The sequence below is a fragment of the Ipomoea nil genome, unplaced genomic scaffold, assembly GCF_001879475.1.
Source record: "Ipomoea nil cultivar Tokyo-kokei standard unplaced genomic scaffold, Asagao_1.1 scaffold2752, whole genome shotgun sequence".
NCBI classification, from domain to species: Eukaryota; Viridiplantae; Streptophyta; class Magnoliopsida; order Solanales; family Convolvulaceae; genus Ipomoea; species Ipomoea nil.
In genome coordinates, this window is record NW_017619180.1 from 232582 (window position 1) to 251352 (window position 18771).

Genomic DNA, 18771 nt, shown 5'->3' on the forward strand with positions numbered 1-18771 from the left:
GGGAGAGCAAGATAGGTCTGAACAAGGTCTCCTTGGACACCTTAGCAGTCTTGGACTTGGATGATGCAGCTGCCTTCGAAACAGGAGCAGAGGCTAGAGCAGAAGCTGGAGGAGGAGCCGGAGTAGACACGCCAGTTTTTGATCGTGTATGCTGAGCAAGACCCGTAGGCCAATGTTCAGACCGTTTGCTAGGACGAGATTCAGAGACAAATTCAACATCATCGGACATGTGAAGCTTTCTCTTAGCCACTGGAGCTGCTGCAGGTGCTTCATCTGGATCAGTAATTTTGGCTTTCCCTTTGGCCTTCGTAAACGACACCCTGATAACTGGAACAGCCGTTTCAGCACGGGCAGTGTTTGGCATATTTGCAATGGTGTCTGAGATGATGGCTGCTTGAATGGATGGATCCTCAGGCTCAGAGACTGTCCCGAATCGAAACCTCAACATCCTCTGGAACAGATCCTGGAACAGAGACGGGATCATTTATAACTGGATCTGAGGCTGGAGCATTGACTGGATCATGCGAATGCTCAGCCTTTTTGGAAGTGGCCTTGTCCGTGTTTTGAGGTTGGGAACCTGTGAAGGGAATTGCAGACAGAGGCACAATAGACAAACCAGCAGAGAGATCCTAATTTCATAAGGCAATAGCACAGTCTCAAAACTAACATGCCATAAGTAATCAAAGCAAGAAGCAGTTTTAGGCATAAAAAACTCGACCATAGATAATCAAGGCTAAATAAGCAAATTAAAGCATAAAAATGCGATGCATGCCTAATTAACAAGCAATTAGATATTGCTCCCTAAGAGATTAGAGAAATCAAATCGTAGATTGAGCCCGCATTTGCCGAGCCCGAAGTTCTCCTTGAAGGACTTCCTCGTCTAAGATTTCATCAAGCGGCCATGGGTTATCCGTGATTCCTGATACTCTGGAAAAGATCTCCTTTGAGTCCTTCACAGACAACTCCTCCATCAGAGAAGGGTGTCGAAGAAGTGTTGCAAGAACCCGGCGAGCAGAGATGTCCGAGATCGGAGCTGTTCCCCGAAGAATTTGACGATAGAGATCTAGGTGCTCATCTTCCGTGAGGTAGAAAAGGAATGGATTAAGATCAAAATGGCTAGCCATATTTGAGGTAGGCAAAGACGATTTGATAGAAGAATTTGGCTAGGATTCGAAAATTCTATGGAAGGTGAGAGATGTTTTAAAGGAAGGTGAGAGAGATTTTAGGGATTTAATTCGATTAATTGGGGAAGAATACGGTGGTGTATAAAAACTAAGTGAGAGAAAGAATGAATAAAAAATTCTGATTATTTAGTGCGGTCGAAGAGGCTTATTTTCCGGTCTGGAGAGCGTACTGGAGCAGAGATCATATCTGGAGAATTTTCTGGAGTAAATCTGAAAAGGAAAGAAATAACAAAAAAAAAAACATTATTTGAGTCACAAAACAAACTTAGATTGAAAACCTGCACACCCCGAGATCAGCTCGAAGTAACTCAAATCTTGTGTTATCAAGAGGCTTTGTAAATAGATCCGCTAGTTTTTTCTCTGTTGAAATGTACTCCAGGTTGATTTCCTTGTCTTCTATCAATTCTCTTATGAAATGATGTCGTATTTCAATATGTTTAGTGCGGGAATGTTGAACTGGATTTTTGGAGATGTTGATCGCACTAGTGTTGTCACAATAGAGTGTCATGTACTCTTGATGTAGATCATAATCTTGAAGCATCTGTCTCATCCATAGGAGTTGAGTACAGCAGCCACCAGCTGCGATGTATTCAGCTTCAGCTGTGCTGAGAGATATTGAGTTTTGCTTCTTACTTAGCCAGGCAACTAAGTTCTTTCCCAAAAAGAAACACCCACCAGATGTACTTTTGCGGTCATCTACGTTTCCGGCCCAGTCGGCATCACTGTATCCTACAAGATTCAGATTAGTATCATTCGAAAACCAAATACCATAATTGAGAGTACCTTTGACATATTTTATTATTCTTTTCACGGCTTTAAGATGTGATTCTTTAGGAGCCGCTTGAAACCTGGCACATATTCCAACACTGAGCATAATTTCTGGACGGCTGGCTGTTAGATACAGTAGACTTCCGATCATGCTCCTATATACAGTAGGATCAATTGGCTTCCCTGATTCATCTTTGCTTAATTTTGTAGTTGTAGATATTGGCGTTCTTGCTTCTTTGGCTGACTCAAGTCCAAATTTTGTTAGCAGGCCTTTTGCATATTTTTCTTGAGATATAAAAATACCTTCATTGGTTTGTTGGATTTTTAGTCCTAGAAAATAGGTTAGCTCGCCGATCATACTCATTTCAAATTCCTGTTGCATGACTTGAACCAGCTGATCTGTAGCACCTGTTTGAGTGGAACCAAAGATAATATCGTCAACATAAACCTGAGCAATTGTAATATGCTTACCTGACCTTTTGATAAATAAGGTTTTGTCAACTCCCCCTCGGTTGTAGCCGTGCTGGAAAAGATACTGGGATAGTCTTTCATACCAGGCTCTCGGAGCTTGTTTTAGACCATATAGAGCCTTGTCCAGTTTGTAGACATAGTCAGGATGATGAGGATCTTCAAACCCTTTAGGTTGAGCAACATATATATCTTCGGACAGATATCCATTTAGAAAAGCCATTTTGACATCCATCTGGAACAGTTTTATCCCTAGAGCACACGCTATACATAGAAGAAGGCGAATAGATTCTAGACGTGCTACTGGTGCAAATGTCTCTTCAGAATCGATACCTTCAATTTGAGAGTAGCCTTGTGCAACTAGTCTTGCTTTGTTGCGAGCAATGTTTCCTGCTGAATCGGTCTTGTTGCGAAAGATCCATTTTGTTCCTACAACATTTACACCGTCAGGTTTAGGGACTAGATTCCATACCTTGTTACGTTCAAATTGTCCGAGTTCTTCCTGCATGGCTTTAATCCAGTGTTCATAAGATAGGGCTTCTTTTACCGTCTTGGGTTCGATCTTTGATGTGTAACACGTATACCCTGCAAGCTCGAGGTAATTTCGTTTAATCCCTCTAGTCCTTACTCCAGAGGACGGATCTCCTATGATATTCTGAGTAGGGTGATCTTTGTGAAGGTGGATAGCCCCTTCGAGTGCTCCAGCATCTGGGTCTGGACTAGGTTCTGGGCTAGTATCTGGAAGAGATTGAGTAGAATCTGATGATGTAGTTTCAAGGGGTTCTGGATTATCTGTGGTAGGTTCTGGAGTATCTTCTGGGTTAGAGACACTTATAACCTCAGTTATTTCCTCAGGTTGATCATCAACCACCACGTTTGCCGATTCCATGATGGATTTTGTTACTTTGTTATAGACACGGTAGGCACGACTATTCGTTGAATATCCAAGAAAGTACCCTTCATCACTTTTAGGCTCGAATATTCTAGTTGGGTTTCGATCCTTCAAGATAAAACACCATGAGCCGAAAATGTGAAAGTAATTAATATTAGGCTTCTTACCTTTCGATATTTCATATGGAGTATGATGCATTCCGGGTCGTAGATATACTCGGTTTATCGTGTGACAAGCAGTACCTACTGCATCAGCCCAAAATCTCTGAGGTAAGTGTTTTGCCTTGAGTAGAACCCGAGCCATCTCTTGAATCGTCCGATTCTTTCTTTCAACCACGCCATTTTGTTGTGGTGTTTTAGGTGCTGAATACTCATGGAAAATACCGACTGATGCACACCAATCATCAAATACTTGATTGTCGAATTCACGTCCATGATCACTTCTAATGCATATGATTGGTTCATCTTTCTCTTTTTGGAGTTTTAGGGCCAGAGCTTTGAAGGCTTTGAAAGTTTCTGACTTTTCCCTGAGAAAACTGACCCACGAAAACCTAGAAAAATCGTCAACACAAACTAAAATGTACCTTTTACCTCCAATGCTTTCTGTTCTGGTAGGTCCAATGAGGTCCATGTGAATGAGTTCCAGGCAGTGTGTGGTATTGATCATATTTTGAGAGGTATGCGCTGCTCTAGTTTGTTTTCCAGCTTGACAGGCGCTGCATACTCCAGTTTTTTCTACCTAGATATTAGGTAGACCTCGAACACCCTCAATCTTGATCAATTTTTCAAGTGAGCGATAATTCAAGTGACCTAACTTTTGATGCCACAGTTTTGATTCTTTTATGTTGGACCTATAACAATAAGAATCGTTAATAAGTATATAACAATTATCAGAAGAGCGTTTACCTTCCATGACACAGTTCTTTCTGTAGTCTGTAACGTTGCAGCTGTCTTTTGTAAAGCACACTTTCCATTCTTGATCGCATAATTGGCTGATACTAATCAGATTTGCATGCAGACCTTCCACCAATAGAACTTGTGGGAGTTTGGGTAGACCTGTGACATTTAGAGTGCCAGTTCCAGTGATCTTTCCCTTAACACTGTCACCAAAAGTTACTTCTCCTGTACTTCCCTTTATGTTGTTTAGGTACTTAGCATCACCCGTCATATGCCGCGAGCATCCACTGTCAAAGTACCATCTCTCTTTTCTGTTAGTACTCGTAGAGTGGAAAGAGACACGACATACAAAGTCACTTTTCTTCACCCAAATTTGCTTGACAAACGGGGTGATAGATTTGTTTGTGTATTTCTCACAACGTTGGTCTTTGTAGAAGAAGAAGCACTCCGGTTTTGTATGTCCACGTACCCTGCAGTAATGACATATAGGATTATACACTCTGACCTTGATTGATGTTTTCTTTGGAGCAAAGTTAACTTGACGCCGAGCTGTACTAGTTTCTGGTCGATCTTGATCTGCTCCAGAGACTGAGTCAGAGCCTGAGGCTTTGACGAAAATTGTAGTAGCTTTGTCCTTTCCTCCAGAGTAGCCTAACCCATATTTTGTAGATGTCTTTCGACCAGAATCTAAAATTTGGTCTAAGGTGGATGTGTTGTCCATCATTTTTATCTTGCGTTTGAGTTGCTCCAGTTCCTTTTTGAGATCTTCTAGCTCATGTTTGAGATTTTCTTCTTTCTTGTGACTGTCTTCAATGATGCTGTCCCTGTCAGATATTTTAGATAGATACACTTTTTTGGCATTTTCTAGAATGCTAACCTGACTAGACAGAGACCTATTGACTTTTACAAGAATTTCCCATTTAGCATACAATTTTATATATTCTACTTCAAATGAAGGTGCAGGTAAATCTTGATCTTCTGATGACACATACTCTTCAATTTCTGATTCTTCGCCAGTTGCAGAAGCAGATACAGTAGTTGTAAGAGCTGTAAAGGTAACAAAGTTTCCGGAGATCTCATCTGGATCAGAACCTGGATCAGTTTCTGGTTCATCATCATCACTCCAGGTAAGGGCAACTTTCATTGACTTCTTCCTTCTCAAATAGGTTGGACATTCAGCCTGCACATGGCCATACCCTTCACATTCATAACATTTGATCCCTTTGCCTCCGGTTTTGTCTTTAGATTGAGAGTTTCGAGAAGCACCCGGTCGTTGGCTGGATGAGTTTGATCTTTGATTGTTTCGATTTGCACTTGATCCTGATCCTTTTTGACCTTGAAACTTGCCAGGCTTTCCAGTTTGTCTTTGTTTTACCTGTTGCAACAATTTAGGAAAACCTTTAGTTAAAAAGACTACTGGATCATCACTTACCTCATCTGGATCAGAAACAGCTCCAGCGGCTTCTACAGTGAATGCTACGGTTTTTCCTTTTGTTTCAGGTCCGCCCAAGATTTCCATCTCATAAGTTTGTAGGCTTCCCATCAATTGTTGTACCGTTTTCTTTTCCCATCCATCGTGCTCCTGAATGGCTGTAACTTTCATTCGAAACCTTGGAGGGAGTGAGCGAAGAATCTTTTTGACGAGTCGTTCTTGAGTGATTGGTTCACCTAGAATGCTTGCCCTATTGGCTAGTTCTTGTACCCGAGCATGAAAGTCCACTATGGTTTCATCATCTTTCATCTTTAGATCTTCAAAGTAGGTTTGAACCATTTGGAGTTTGGATTGTTTAACTGATGCAGTTCCTTCATAAGTAGTTTCAAGGGCATCCCAAGCTTCTTTGGCCGAATCACATCCTGCAACAATGGTAAATTGACTCTCATGCATTAAAGAAAATATAGTATCTAACGCTTTATGATTGAAGCTTGCAGTAGTCATCTCAGTCTCTGTCCATTTCACTTCCGGTTTGAGGACTGGAGGATCTCCTGTATTGTCTCCATCTTTGGTGGGATGAGACCAACCAGTGAGAACAGCCCTCCAGACCCTCTCCCCTTGAGCTCGTAGATGCATTTTGGTGCGGGCCTTCCAGTACGCATAGTTGTCACCTGTTAGCTCAGGAGGTGCTCTTTGTCGTTCCATTCTATAAGACTCAATGCACAGTGAGCAACAAGTAAACCAGATAAACAAAATAAGAGACAGATGCTGAGATCTTGAGTTCAAAAAACACGTGATAGCTAGATCGGTTAGACTAGTAATTTAAGTCCCCGGGCTCTGATACCAATTGAAAAAGCACGTGAATCTTTGAATGCAAGATAAAGCCTTTATAATATTTAATTTATTTCAATTACAACGCTGGAATAGATGAAAACATATTCCAGATATAATAAAGAACATGAAATAAATAGCAGTAAAAGAAAGCATGCACCAGGATATGTTCACGTAGTTCGGAGCCTCACTCCTACGTATGCGGGGCCACTCACATCAACCCAAATCCACTATGATGAAAAACGGAGTACAAAAGGGTAGTTAATTACACTCTACAGTATAACCTATAACTACTCCAGAACCTACTCCAGTGGATCCGATTTGCAGGCGTTCTTCATTGCTTCATGATCTGATTGCAAGATCTTCTTCACACACAACAATACAGGATATATTTGGTATAGATGCACCAAGATTTTCAGTTTAAGACTTTGTGAAAGAGTGCGCAATTTGAATGCTAGTTAAGGTAGCATTATATATAGGTTGTAAATTATGTTTTGATCCTCAAAGTATGCACTCTTCCATTCCTTGAATTCGGCTGCTCCAATAGATCTAGATCTCCCCATTGATAGGGTCTTGAATAAATTCTTTGAACAAGATTTATACCTCCTAGATAACTTCCTTGCACTGATCCAGTCAACTACTCCAGACGACGTGACTAACCCAGCAACTAATCCAGGACTACTTTGACAACTAATCTAAGCCAATAACACAGAGGTTTAAATGTGCAATATATTTACACTTACAAGTAACAAATAATTCAAATAGGCCTCTCAATTAATTAGTTAATTTTTGTTGTTTATTAGTTATTACCCTAATTGCTCTATATCATTTCTCAAATCTCATTTCTCTTGATCACTCGCTCGTTATTAATTGTATATATAACTCTCATATTTCTCTCAATTGGATAGTCTCATCTCTCAACTCTCTTTCCTCGAAATGGAAAGTATTGTACTCACATTGTCTTATTTTAAGTATCATACTTATTATTTATTGGTTAAATCAACATTTTTTATTAGATTATTTTCTTTTTGTATTTCAAAATAAATTTTTTTTTTTCTGTTTAACATAACTTTTAATATTATTGTTTCTAAATATGTTGATTTTATATACTAAAACTAAATTTAATATTATGAACAATTGATTTGTAAATAACTTCTGTCAATCCTCGTTAACCGACTAGACATATGAAATGAGACAAATGAATTGAAGTATCTTTACTTTCCTTAGAGCTAGATGTTCTCGAATGAGAAAGTAGGTGATGTCTTCAATTAGTGTAGGTGCTTAAAAATTTTTCTAGCAATCTCTGGAAGTGGAGTTGTTGCGCGGCAGGATAAGAAATCTGATTAGGCTGTGTGAGGCAGTTGAAATTGTTGGCGCAAAGGAGAAAGAAAAAGGCATATATACCTAAAGAGGAGATGAAAGATCTCTTGTACAAGGTGTAAAAGGATTAAAAATTTGAATGAGGAGATCCAGGCACACAATCGCGGGGAGAGTGTAAAGGAGGTTTTCAACAATACAATGTTGCGACTGCTGATTGGTGAAAACCCTTCTTTTGTAGTGCATCGCAGCTGCTTGATTGTATGTAATTCATTAGTGGCTAATTTGTTGGGAATTTTAAATACACAAGTTTTTCTTTCCTCTTCTAGAATTTCCTTTAAATATATATTGAATCTTGATCGGGTTGAGCGGACTCATCCCGTGCGATGATCGTGCTGCTGTCTCATGATGCACTCCACCCGTGCAGCCGTCTTATCGCCGATTCTCTAATCCTTCATCACAGATTCTCTCCTTCTTCGATCTTCCACCGTCGGCTCTCTAATGCTTCGATCTTCCATCGTCGGCTCTCTAATGCTTCAATCTTCCTTTTCAACTCTTCGTTTCTTTGATCCACCATCATTGACTCAACACTACTTAAATTTTTCATCGCCCACTCTCTACTACTTTTGTGTTTTGAGCCCACTTTTACTACCAGTTTGAGCCTTTTACCCCTACACCAAGGTAATTTAAATTTGTTTGTACTTTGTGTGTTTGTAATAATATAGAAAATAAATATATTGAAAGTGTAGAATGAGTAAAAAATAATTCAAATAGGCCTCTCAATTAATTAGTTAATTTTTTTTGTTTATTACCCTAATTGCTCTATATCATTTCTCAAAGAGTTAATTCCAACAATGGTCCTCCGACTATTGCGATTTTTCAAAATTGGTCCTCGTCGTTTAAGTATCAGTTTGGTTGGCGTTAAATAGAGGGGTATTACCTTTTCTTCATCAGTTTGGTTTCCGTCGTCTTTTAATTCTCACCAGACAGTATCTCTCTCTCAATTTACCTTACACATTCTTCTTCCTCTTCTCTTTCTGCATTAAGCAAATGTTGTTTCTGTAGATCATTATAGAGAGAGAGAGAGAGAGAGAGAGAGAGAGAGAGAGAGATAGAGAGAGAGAGGGGATGGTATTAGAGATTCTTGGAAAATTCAGATGATAAGAATTGAATATGAATAATTGTGTGGTTGTTTTTGTTTTGATTGTTGGATTAGTATCGTTTCGGTGTGTTGGGATTAGGAGTTTTGCAGAGATTAATGAGGGAGAGAACGGTGGAGGGTTTGGGTTTTCTGAGGTGTCGGAGTAGCGGAACGGCGTGGGCTGTCCGACGATTAGCTAAGGTGTACTAAGGACTGAAACGTCGTCGTCCAGCGGCCCTTCTCTATTTCACTTAACCATGACTCTTGACTCGGAGTATCTCTGGGGGTCATTTGCGGCGGTGCACTCTGTGATTGTAGTATATTTACAAACAAATAATACTCGGAGTATCGGGTAATCGATTCGCAGGGAAGTGGTTGTCTTAAGCACTAGTTACTAATTAATTTATTCATTAAAGCTAATCCTAACGATAGACTTGGAGGGTTGCATTAAATAAATAAAATAAAGCATTGATTGAGGGTTTTGAAAACAAAATAGAGAGATTGTGATTCTTCGGATTCAAGTATTTAATCCCCTAGTGCCTAACCTAATGTAATATTAAATCTGGGTTCATACAAGTGTGAGAATGCAAGGTGGTATAGAGCTACTGTCGTAGTCACTAACATGGGTGAATTTCCACTCTCGTGGCTTAAACACCCATTAAAACAAGATCAAGCATCATAACTTCCTAACTACTACCATCTCTCGATGTGCAATAATCAAGAATTAATCTCCCTAACAAAATTACCCTTTCTCAAGGTGCAACAGTTAGGTGCAATTGTGTGTGCCCTAAGTTATGCCCAACTGTCGTTGTGACACAAACAAAGCAAACGAAACAAGTAACTATGGTCACTAATTACAAGCATCAAAGAATATAATCACAATTGCAACACAAGTATTAAACCCAAATAATAATATATTAAAGAATCTGAGAGCTCAGGCCCATAGGTTCATAAACACTTTTACCCGAAAATCTCTAATGGAATTTAGCCCTGTATGGCGAAATTATACATAGCAAATAATAATAAACATGAATTATCGAAAGAGTACAAGAATGAACCAGACGATTTTCTTAAATCTCCATTGTCTTCTTCTTGCTTTCCAAGATAACTTGTGGCTCTTGATTTCTCTCCTTCTTGTCTGCTTCTTCACTCTTCACCACATTGACCATAGCTTCAGAGTCTGTCTCGGTAATGATTCTTAAAGCAAGACAGAGCCCATCCCTAAATCCCTAAAGTTCCGCCATGAAACTGCTAGTTATCACAATCTTTGTGATGAAACCCACGACCCACGAGCCGTTGTGAATGTTGTTATAATTGAAATTGAGAAGGGTTTTTTTATTTCAAAAAAAAAAAATCTCACGAACCAAACCACTATCCCTGACCATGCTCCTGTTGGCTTTGCGTGCCGTGTCCGTGTTGAGTTTAAAGTAGCCGGGTGTAGGTGGAAGCCAATTAATCCATCTTTGTTTAGTGATCATGCTGTCAGGGTGTTTACCAAGGAAGGAGAGAGCTTCCGAGGCGTGAGCTGTGGACCGTTACCAACAGTCAACCGCTCGATCACATCTCCTAAATGCATGGTCCAGAGTTTCTTCTTCTTCGTCACACCAGGAGTACCCTACATCCTCGGTCAACCCTCGTTTGTTAGTGTTGCAGCTTGAATGTTATAATTATTGTATTAGTAGATAAACCAAGTATGTATGAAGTAGTTAGCGGATGATTTGAGCAAAACTAGTAGATTAGGAAAATTATTTTAATGTTTATGGCTATTGTAATTCATTAGTGGCTAATTTGTATGGAATTTGTTCATCTATTGAAATAGCTGGTGTAGTATGGTACACTCCCACACTTCGTTGTTAATTGTCTTGATTATGACTTAATGAATTAGCTCTTGTTTTTCAAAAAAATCTCTACTTTTTTAGGATCTCTCACTTTTACAAACAAAATTAAACAAGACTAATATATGAGTTTTAACACATAACTTAAACCAAATGTTCCTTAATCTATTATCCCAATTAACTTATTTAAAGTAGGTCATGTCATATTAATTAACATACATTCATGTTGTGTTGAGACATATGTATCGCAAAATATCTCTTTGACATGAACATAACATGTTTAACAAAGATGTTACAATCCATAAACTTATACAAAAACAAGTTATTAAACAATGTTATATATGTTATAACATGCATATATCAATTTAACCTAAAAGGTTAAAAAATCTATTATAACATGTTAAATAGATGTTGAACTAGGTAAATTTTATTTTTGGAATTCAAAAGAAGTATATCTAATCACATAACTTACTACAGTTAGTCCGAAGAACCGAGCAAGATTCGTGGATCAATTAATAAATGTGGCTAAATTTTTAGAAGTGACTGAATTCATGTTTTGCCAATGCAAACCATGAAACTTAGAATTATAATTGAACTAAATTTATAAATTCTAAGAAATGTGATAAAATTATTATTTAGTGGGTTGTGAGAAAATTATTATTTAGTGGGTTATTGACATAAAACTTGCTTGTAGGCTAAAGTTTAAATTCTATTAAATCCAATTAAACCCTTATGATAATATTTTATCTCAATTATTGCTAAATGGACAGAAGAATCTGGTGACATAAAACTTTCCTGTGGGCTAAAGTTTTACTCAATTATAATATTAATATTTCACACATTTATTGTTTGAATATATATTGAAAAAATATATAAATATGAGTGAATTTAAAATATCTCTAAGAGATATTTTTAGCGATATTACTTTTATAGATTGATTTAATTTAAACAAAAAGAAATAAAGAAAAATGTATTTAAGCAATGTTTGGTTTATTATATTGGCTACATGACGAGAATAACTAGGGAAGCAAACCCGAGACGTCTAAACAAATACACGGAACATACCCAGGGAGAAAGCCAACATTAAACCATACTTTGCAATACAAATATTCTCTAAATTGACTGGACGACAATGGAACGCTTCCATGGATTATCTGTTGAAAACTAACTTTTGAAAATTATTAACTTATAATTGTATGGTTCACATTTTAAAACCAACAAAGCTAAGTTTCGGTGAACGTGGATCGAACACGTGACCTTTAGATCTTCAGTCTGACACTCTCCCAACTAAGCTATCCCCGCATCTCATAAAAAAATTTTATTCTTAATAAACGAACGTTTAGATTTTTGTAACCATAAGTTATTATGTTCCACATATTGCTTCGCATAGTCATTATTGCGTCTTCAAACTCTGATTAAAAGTTGAAACATAGCCACGATGATTACGTTCATGAGAAACAAACCGATTTCATTCCACTACACCAAACATCTCTTGTGCATCTTTCAATTGTTACCACAAGCCAAAGCCAATCATCTTTAATAACAACTCTATAATTATTATAAAGTCAATGTAAGCATAAAAAACTGTGACATTTCTTTTCATCACATATATGTATCTATCTATACCTAAATGTTTTTATATTTGGAAAATTACCCGAGTATATATACTAATTACTAACAACTAAATTCTCAATTCTCTAAATCCAAATTTTTTATTTCTATTAGACACTTAGATTGCAATCTTTTAATTTGAATTAAGTTTTATGTTATGTTTGGACAATGAATTTTTGAATATGTAGTGTTGTCTTGTTGTTTGGACTCATTATTGATTGAGGAATTTGAAATATGCCTTGTTGACGCCATCATTCGATTTTAAATTTTAAATTAATAAAAAATAATTAATTAATTAATTGCGCTAAAGAACTAGAGAATGTTAATGTTCTCAAATTGACCGAACCAAACTAAACTACAATATTAAATAGAATGGTTTCGTATTTTCGAAACTGAAAAAATATAAATCAAACCGAGAAAAAAAATGGACCCGAACTGTAAATCGAAATTCCAACCCCTAATTTTAGGTTCTTTTAATTACTATTATTACAATTCCATTAAGTAAATTAACAAGTTTATCAAGATATTATTGCATGTTCGTGAAATTACTATTGCAAGTTGATTAAGTACTACTGCAAGTCCTTTAAAAAAAAAAGTCACTACTACAAGTTCATTAAGTCATTTATGCTTGATTGCTCGTCCATCAAAACATTATTACAAGTTCATTAAATTACTATTGCATACTTATTAAGCCACTATTGAAGGTATAGTAAGTCATCATAGGTCATCTATATTATTAATATATCACACATTTATTGTAAGAATATATTGAAAAAATATATCAATATGAGTGAATTTAAAATAACTCTATGAGATATTTTTTACGACATTACTTTTATAGATTGATTTTATTTATACAAAAAGAAATAAAGAAAAATGTATTTAAACAATGTTTGGTTCACTAAATTGGCAACATGGCGAGAATAACTAGGGAAGCAAAGTATTTAAGCAATGTTGGGGTTATTATATTGGCAACAACATGGCGAGAATAACTAGGGAAGCAAACCCGAGACGTCTAAACAAATACACTGGACATACTCACCAGAGAGAAAGCCAACATTAAACCATACTTTACAAATCTTCTCTAAATTGATAGATATGAAATCTCATGGGAGAAAGCCAGATATCCTAACCGCCGGATGACAACGGAACACTTCCATAGATTATATGTTGAAATTCATCGTTTGGAAATTATTAACTTATAATTGTATGGTTTACATTTTAAAACCATCAATGCTAAGTTGCGGTGGACATGGATCAAACACGTGACCTTTAGATCTTCAATCTAACGCTCTCACAACTGAGCTATCCCTGCATCTCATAAAAAAATTTTATTCTTAATAAACGAACGTTTAGATTTTTGTAACCATAAGTTATTATGTTCCACATATTGCTTCGCATAGTCATTATTGCGTCTTCAAACTCTGATTAAAAGTTGAAACATAGCCACGATGATTACGTTCATGAGAAACAAACCGATTTCATTCCACTACACCAAACATCTCTTGTGCATCTTTCAATTGTTACCACAAGCCAAAGCCAATCATCTTTAATAACAACTCTATAATTATTATAAAGTCAATGTAAGCATAAAAAACTGTGACATTTCTTTTCATCACATATATGTATCTATCTATACCTAAATGTTTTTATATTTGGAAAATTACCCGAGTATATATACTAATTACTAACAACTAAATTCTCAATTCTCTAAATCCAAATTTTTTATTTCTATTAGACACTTAGATTGCAATCTTTTAATTTGAATTAAGTTTTATGTTATGTTTGGACAATGAATTTTTGAATATGTAGTGTTGTCTTGTTGTTTGGACTCATTATTGATTGAGGAATTTGAAATATGCCTTGTTGACGCCATCATTCGATTTTAAATTTTAAATTAATAAAAAATAATTAATTAATTAATTGCGCTAAAGAACTAGAGAATGTTAATGTTCTCAAATTGACCGAACCAAACTAAACTACAATATTAAATAGAATGGTTTCGTATTTTCGAAACTGAAAAAATATAAATCAAACCGAGAAAAAAAATGGACCCGAACTGTAAATCGAAATTCCAACCCCTAATTTTAGGTTCTTTTAATTACTATTATTACAATTCCATTATGTAAATTAACAAGTTTATCAAGATATTATTGCATGTTCGTTAAATTACTATTGCAAGTTGATTAAGTACTACTGCAAGTCCTTTAAAAAAAAAAGTCACTACTACAAGTTCATTAAGTCATTTATGCTCGATTGCTCGTCCATCAAAACATTATTACAAGTTCATTAAATTACTATTGCATACTTATTAAGCCACTATTGAAGGTATAGTAAGTCATCATAGGTCATCTATATTATTAATATATCACACATTTATTGTAAGAATATATTGAAAAAATATATCAATATGAGTGAATTTAAAATAACTCTATGAGATATTTTTAAGGACATTACTTTTATAGATTGATTTTATTTATACAAAAAGAAATAAAGAAAAATGTATTTAAACAATGTTTGGTTCACTAAATTGGCAACATGGCGAGAATAACTAGGGAAGCAAAGTATTTAAGCAATGTTGGGGTTATTATATTGGCAACAACATGGCGAGAATAACTAGGGAAGCAAACCCGAAACGTCTAAACAAATACACTGGACATACCCACCAGAGAGAAAGCCAACATTAAACCACACTTTACAAATCTTCTCTAAATTGATAGATATGAAATCTCCTGGGAGAAAGCCAGATATCCTAACCGCCGGATGACAACGGAACACTTCCATAGATTATATGTTGAAATTCATCGTTTGAAAATTATTAACTTATAATTGTATGGTTTACATTTTAAAACCATCAATGCTAAGTTGCGGTGGACGTGGATCAAACACGTGACCTTTAGATCTTCAATCTAATGCTCTCACAACTGAGCTATCCCCGCATCTCATAAAAAAATTTTATTCTTAATAAACGAACGTTTAGATTTTTGTAACCACAACTACACCAAACATCTCTTGTGCATCTTTCAATTGTTACCACAAGCCAAAGCCAATCATCTTTAATAACAACTCTATAATTATTATAAAGTCAACGTAAGCATAAAAAACTGTGACATTTCTTTTCATCACATATATGTATCTATCTATACCTAAATGTTTTTATATTTGGAAAATTACCCGAGTATATATACTAATTACTAACAACTAAATTCTCAGTTCTCTAAATCCAAATTTTTTATTTCTATTAGACACTTAGATTGCAATCTTTTAATTTGAATTAAGTTTTATGTTATGTTTGGACAATGTATTTTTGAATATGTAGTGTTGTCTTGTTGTTTGGACTCATTATTGATTGAGGAATTTGAAATATGCCTTGTTGACGCCTTCATTCGATTTTAAATTTTAAATTAATAAAAAATAATTAATTAATTAATTGCGCTAAAGAACTAGAGAATGTTAATGTTCTCAAATTGACCGAACCAAACTAAACTACAATATTAAATAGAATGGTTTCGTATTTTCGAAACTGAAAAAATATAAATCAAACCGAGAAAAAAAATGTACCCGAACTGTAAATCGAAATTCCAACCCCTAATTTTAGGTTCTTTTAATTACTATTATTACAATTCCATTAAGTAAATTAACAAGTTTATCAAGATATTATTGCATGTTCGTTAAATTACTATTGCAAGTTGATTAAGTACTACTGCAAGTCCTTTAAAAAAAAAAGTCACTACTACAAGTTCATTAAGTCATTTATGCTCGTCAATCAAAACATTATTACAAGTTCATTAAATTACTATTGCATACTTATTAAGCCACTATTGAAAGTATAGTAAGTCATCATATGTCATCTATATTATTAATATATCACACATTTATTGTAAGAATATATTGAAAAAATATATCAATATGAGTGAATTTAAAATAACTCTATGAGATATTTTTAAGGACATTACTTTTATAGATTGATTTTATTTATACAAAAAGAAATAAAGAAAAATGTATTTAAACAATGTTTGGTTCACTAAATTGGCAACATGGAGAGAATAACTAGGGAAGCAAAGTATTTAAGCAATGTTGGGGTTATTATATTGGCAACAACATGGCGAGAATAACTAGGGAAGCAAACCCGAGACGTCTAAACAAACACACTGGACATACCCACCAGAGAGAAAGCCAACATTAAACCATACTTTACAAATCTTCTCTAAATTGATAGATATGAAATCTCCAGGGAGAAAGCCAGATATCCTAACCGCCGGATGACAACGGAACACTTCCATAGATTATATGTTGAAAATCATCGTTTGAAAATTATTAACTTATAATTGTATGGTTTACATTTTAAAACCATCAAAGCTAAGTTGCGGTGAACGTGGATCAAACACGTGACCTTTAGATCTTCAATTTAACGCTCTCACAACTGAGCTATCCCCGCATCACATAAAAACTTTACATTCTTAATAAACGAACGTTTAGCTTTTTTTAATAATAAGTTATTATGTTCCACATATTGCTTCGCATAGTCATTATTGCGTCTTCAAACTCTGATTAAAAGTTAAAACATAGCCACGATGATTACGTTCATTAGAAACAAAGCGATTTCATTCCACTACACCAAACATCTCATGTGCATGATTCAATTGTTAACACAAGCCAAAGCCAGTCATATTTAATAACAACTCTATAATTATTATAAAGTCTAATGTATGCATAAAAAACTGTGACATTTCCTTTCATCACATATATGTATCTATCTATACCTAAATGTTTTTATATTTGGAAAATTACGCGACTATATATACTAATTACTAATTACTAAATTCTCAATTCTCTAAATCCCAATTTTTTATTTCTTTTAGACACTTATATTGCTATCTTGTAATTTGAATTATGTTTTATGTAATGTTCGGACATTGGATTTTTAAATATGTAGTGTTGTCTTGTTGTTTGGACTCATTATTGATTGATGAATTTGAAATATGCATCGTTGATGTGTTTATTCGATTTTAAATTTTAAATTAATAAAAAATAAATAATTAATTAATTGCGCTAAAGAACTAGAGAATGTTAATGTTCTCAAATTGACCAAACCAAACTAAACTACAATGTTAAATAGAATGGTTTCGTATTTTCAAAACTGAAAAATAAAAATTAAACCGAGAAAAAAAATGGACCCGAACTGTAAATCGAAATTCCCACCCCTAATTTTAGGTTCTTTGAATTACTATTAATACAATTCCATTAAGTAAATTAACAAGTTTATCGAGATATTATTTCATGTTCGTTAAATTACTATTGCAAGTTGATTAAGTCACTACTGCAAGTCCTTAAAAAAAAAAAAGTCACTACTACAAGTTCATTAAGTCATTTATGGTCGTCCATCAAAACATTATTACAAGTTCATTAAATTACTATTGCATACTCATTAAACCACTATTGTAGGTATAGTAAGTCATCATAGGTCATCTATATTATTAATATATCACACATATATTGTAAGAACATATTGAAAAAATATATCAATATGAGTGAATTTAAAATAACTCTATGAGATATTTTTTACGACATTACTTTTATAGATTGATTTTATTTATACAAAAAGAAATAAAGAAAAATGTATTTAAGCAATGTTTGGTTTATTATATTGGCAACATGGCGAGAATAACTAGGAAAGCAAACCCGAGACGTGTAAACAAATACACTGGACATACCCAGAGAGAAAGCCAACATTAAACCATACTTTGCACTACAAATCTTCTCTAAATCCCCGGTCTCCAGGGTGAAAGCCAGTTATCCTAATCGATGGACGACAACGGAACGCTTCCATGGATTATCTATTGAAAATCATCTTCTGAAAATTATTAACTTATAATTGTATGGTTTACATTTAAAAACCATCAAAGCGAAATTGCGGTGAACATGGATCGAACATGTGATCTTCAGATCTTCAGTCTGACGCTCTCCCAACTGAGCTATCCCCGCATCTCATAGAAACTTTTTATTCTTAATAAACGAACGTTTATCTTTTTGTAACCAGAAGTTATTATGTTCCACATATTGCTTTGCATAGTCATTATTGCGTCTTCAAACTCTGATTAAAAGTTAAAACATAGCCACGATGATTACGTTCATAAGAAACAAACCGATTTAATTCCACTTCACCAAACATCTCTTGCGCATGATTCAATTGTTACCACAAGCCAAAGCCAATCATCTATAATAACAACTCTATATAATTATTATAAAGTCTAATGTAAGCATAAAAAATTGTGACATTTCCTTTCATCACATATATGTATCTATCTATACCTAAATATTTTTATATTTGGAAAATTACGCGAGTATATATACTAATTACTAATTACTAAATTCTCAATTCTCTAAATCCCAAAT

General features: G+C 34.9%; 1 protein-coding gene and 3 non-coding genes across 4 annotated transcripts; all 4 read right to left on the bottom strand.

Moving 5' to 3' along the window:
- Positions 1 to 4050: 4050 nt before the first annotated feature.
- LOC109156663 lies at positions 4051 to 6345 on the bottom strand. Its single transcript, XM_019304507.1, has one exon. The coding sequence runs from the start codon at positions 6343 to 6345 to the stop codon at positions 4051 to 4053; it is 2295 nt and encodes a 764-aa protein (XP_019160052.1).
- Positions 6346 to 11993: 5648 nt separating this feature from the next.
- On the bottom strand, positions 11994 to 12066 carry TRNAF-GAA. The gene has a single exon. It is a non-coding gene; the product is annotated as a tRNA-Phe (tRNA).
- A 4674-nt stretch (positions 12067 to 16740) lies between these two features.
- TRNAF-GAA lies at positions 16741 to 16813 on the bottom strand. The gene has a single exon. It is a non-coding gene; the product is annotated as a tRNA-Phe (tRNA).
- Positions 16814 to 18287: 1474 nt separating this feature from the next.
- Positions 18288 to 18360, bottom strand: TRNAF-GAA. Its single transcript has one exon. It is a non-coding gene; the product is annotated as a tRNA-Phe (tRNA).
- Positions 18361 to 18771: the final 411 nt, after the last annotated feature.

Excerpts from the sequence above, each read along its gene's own strand:
- LOC109156663 (XM_019304507.1), bottom strand. The coding sequence starts at position 6,345 with ATGGAACGACAAAGAGCACCTCCTGAGCTAACAGGTGACAACTATGCG.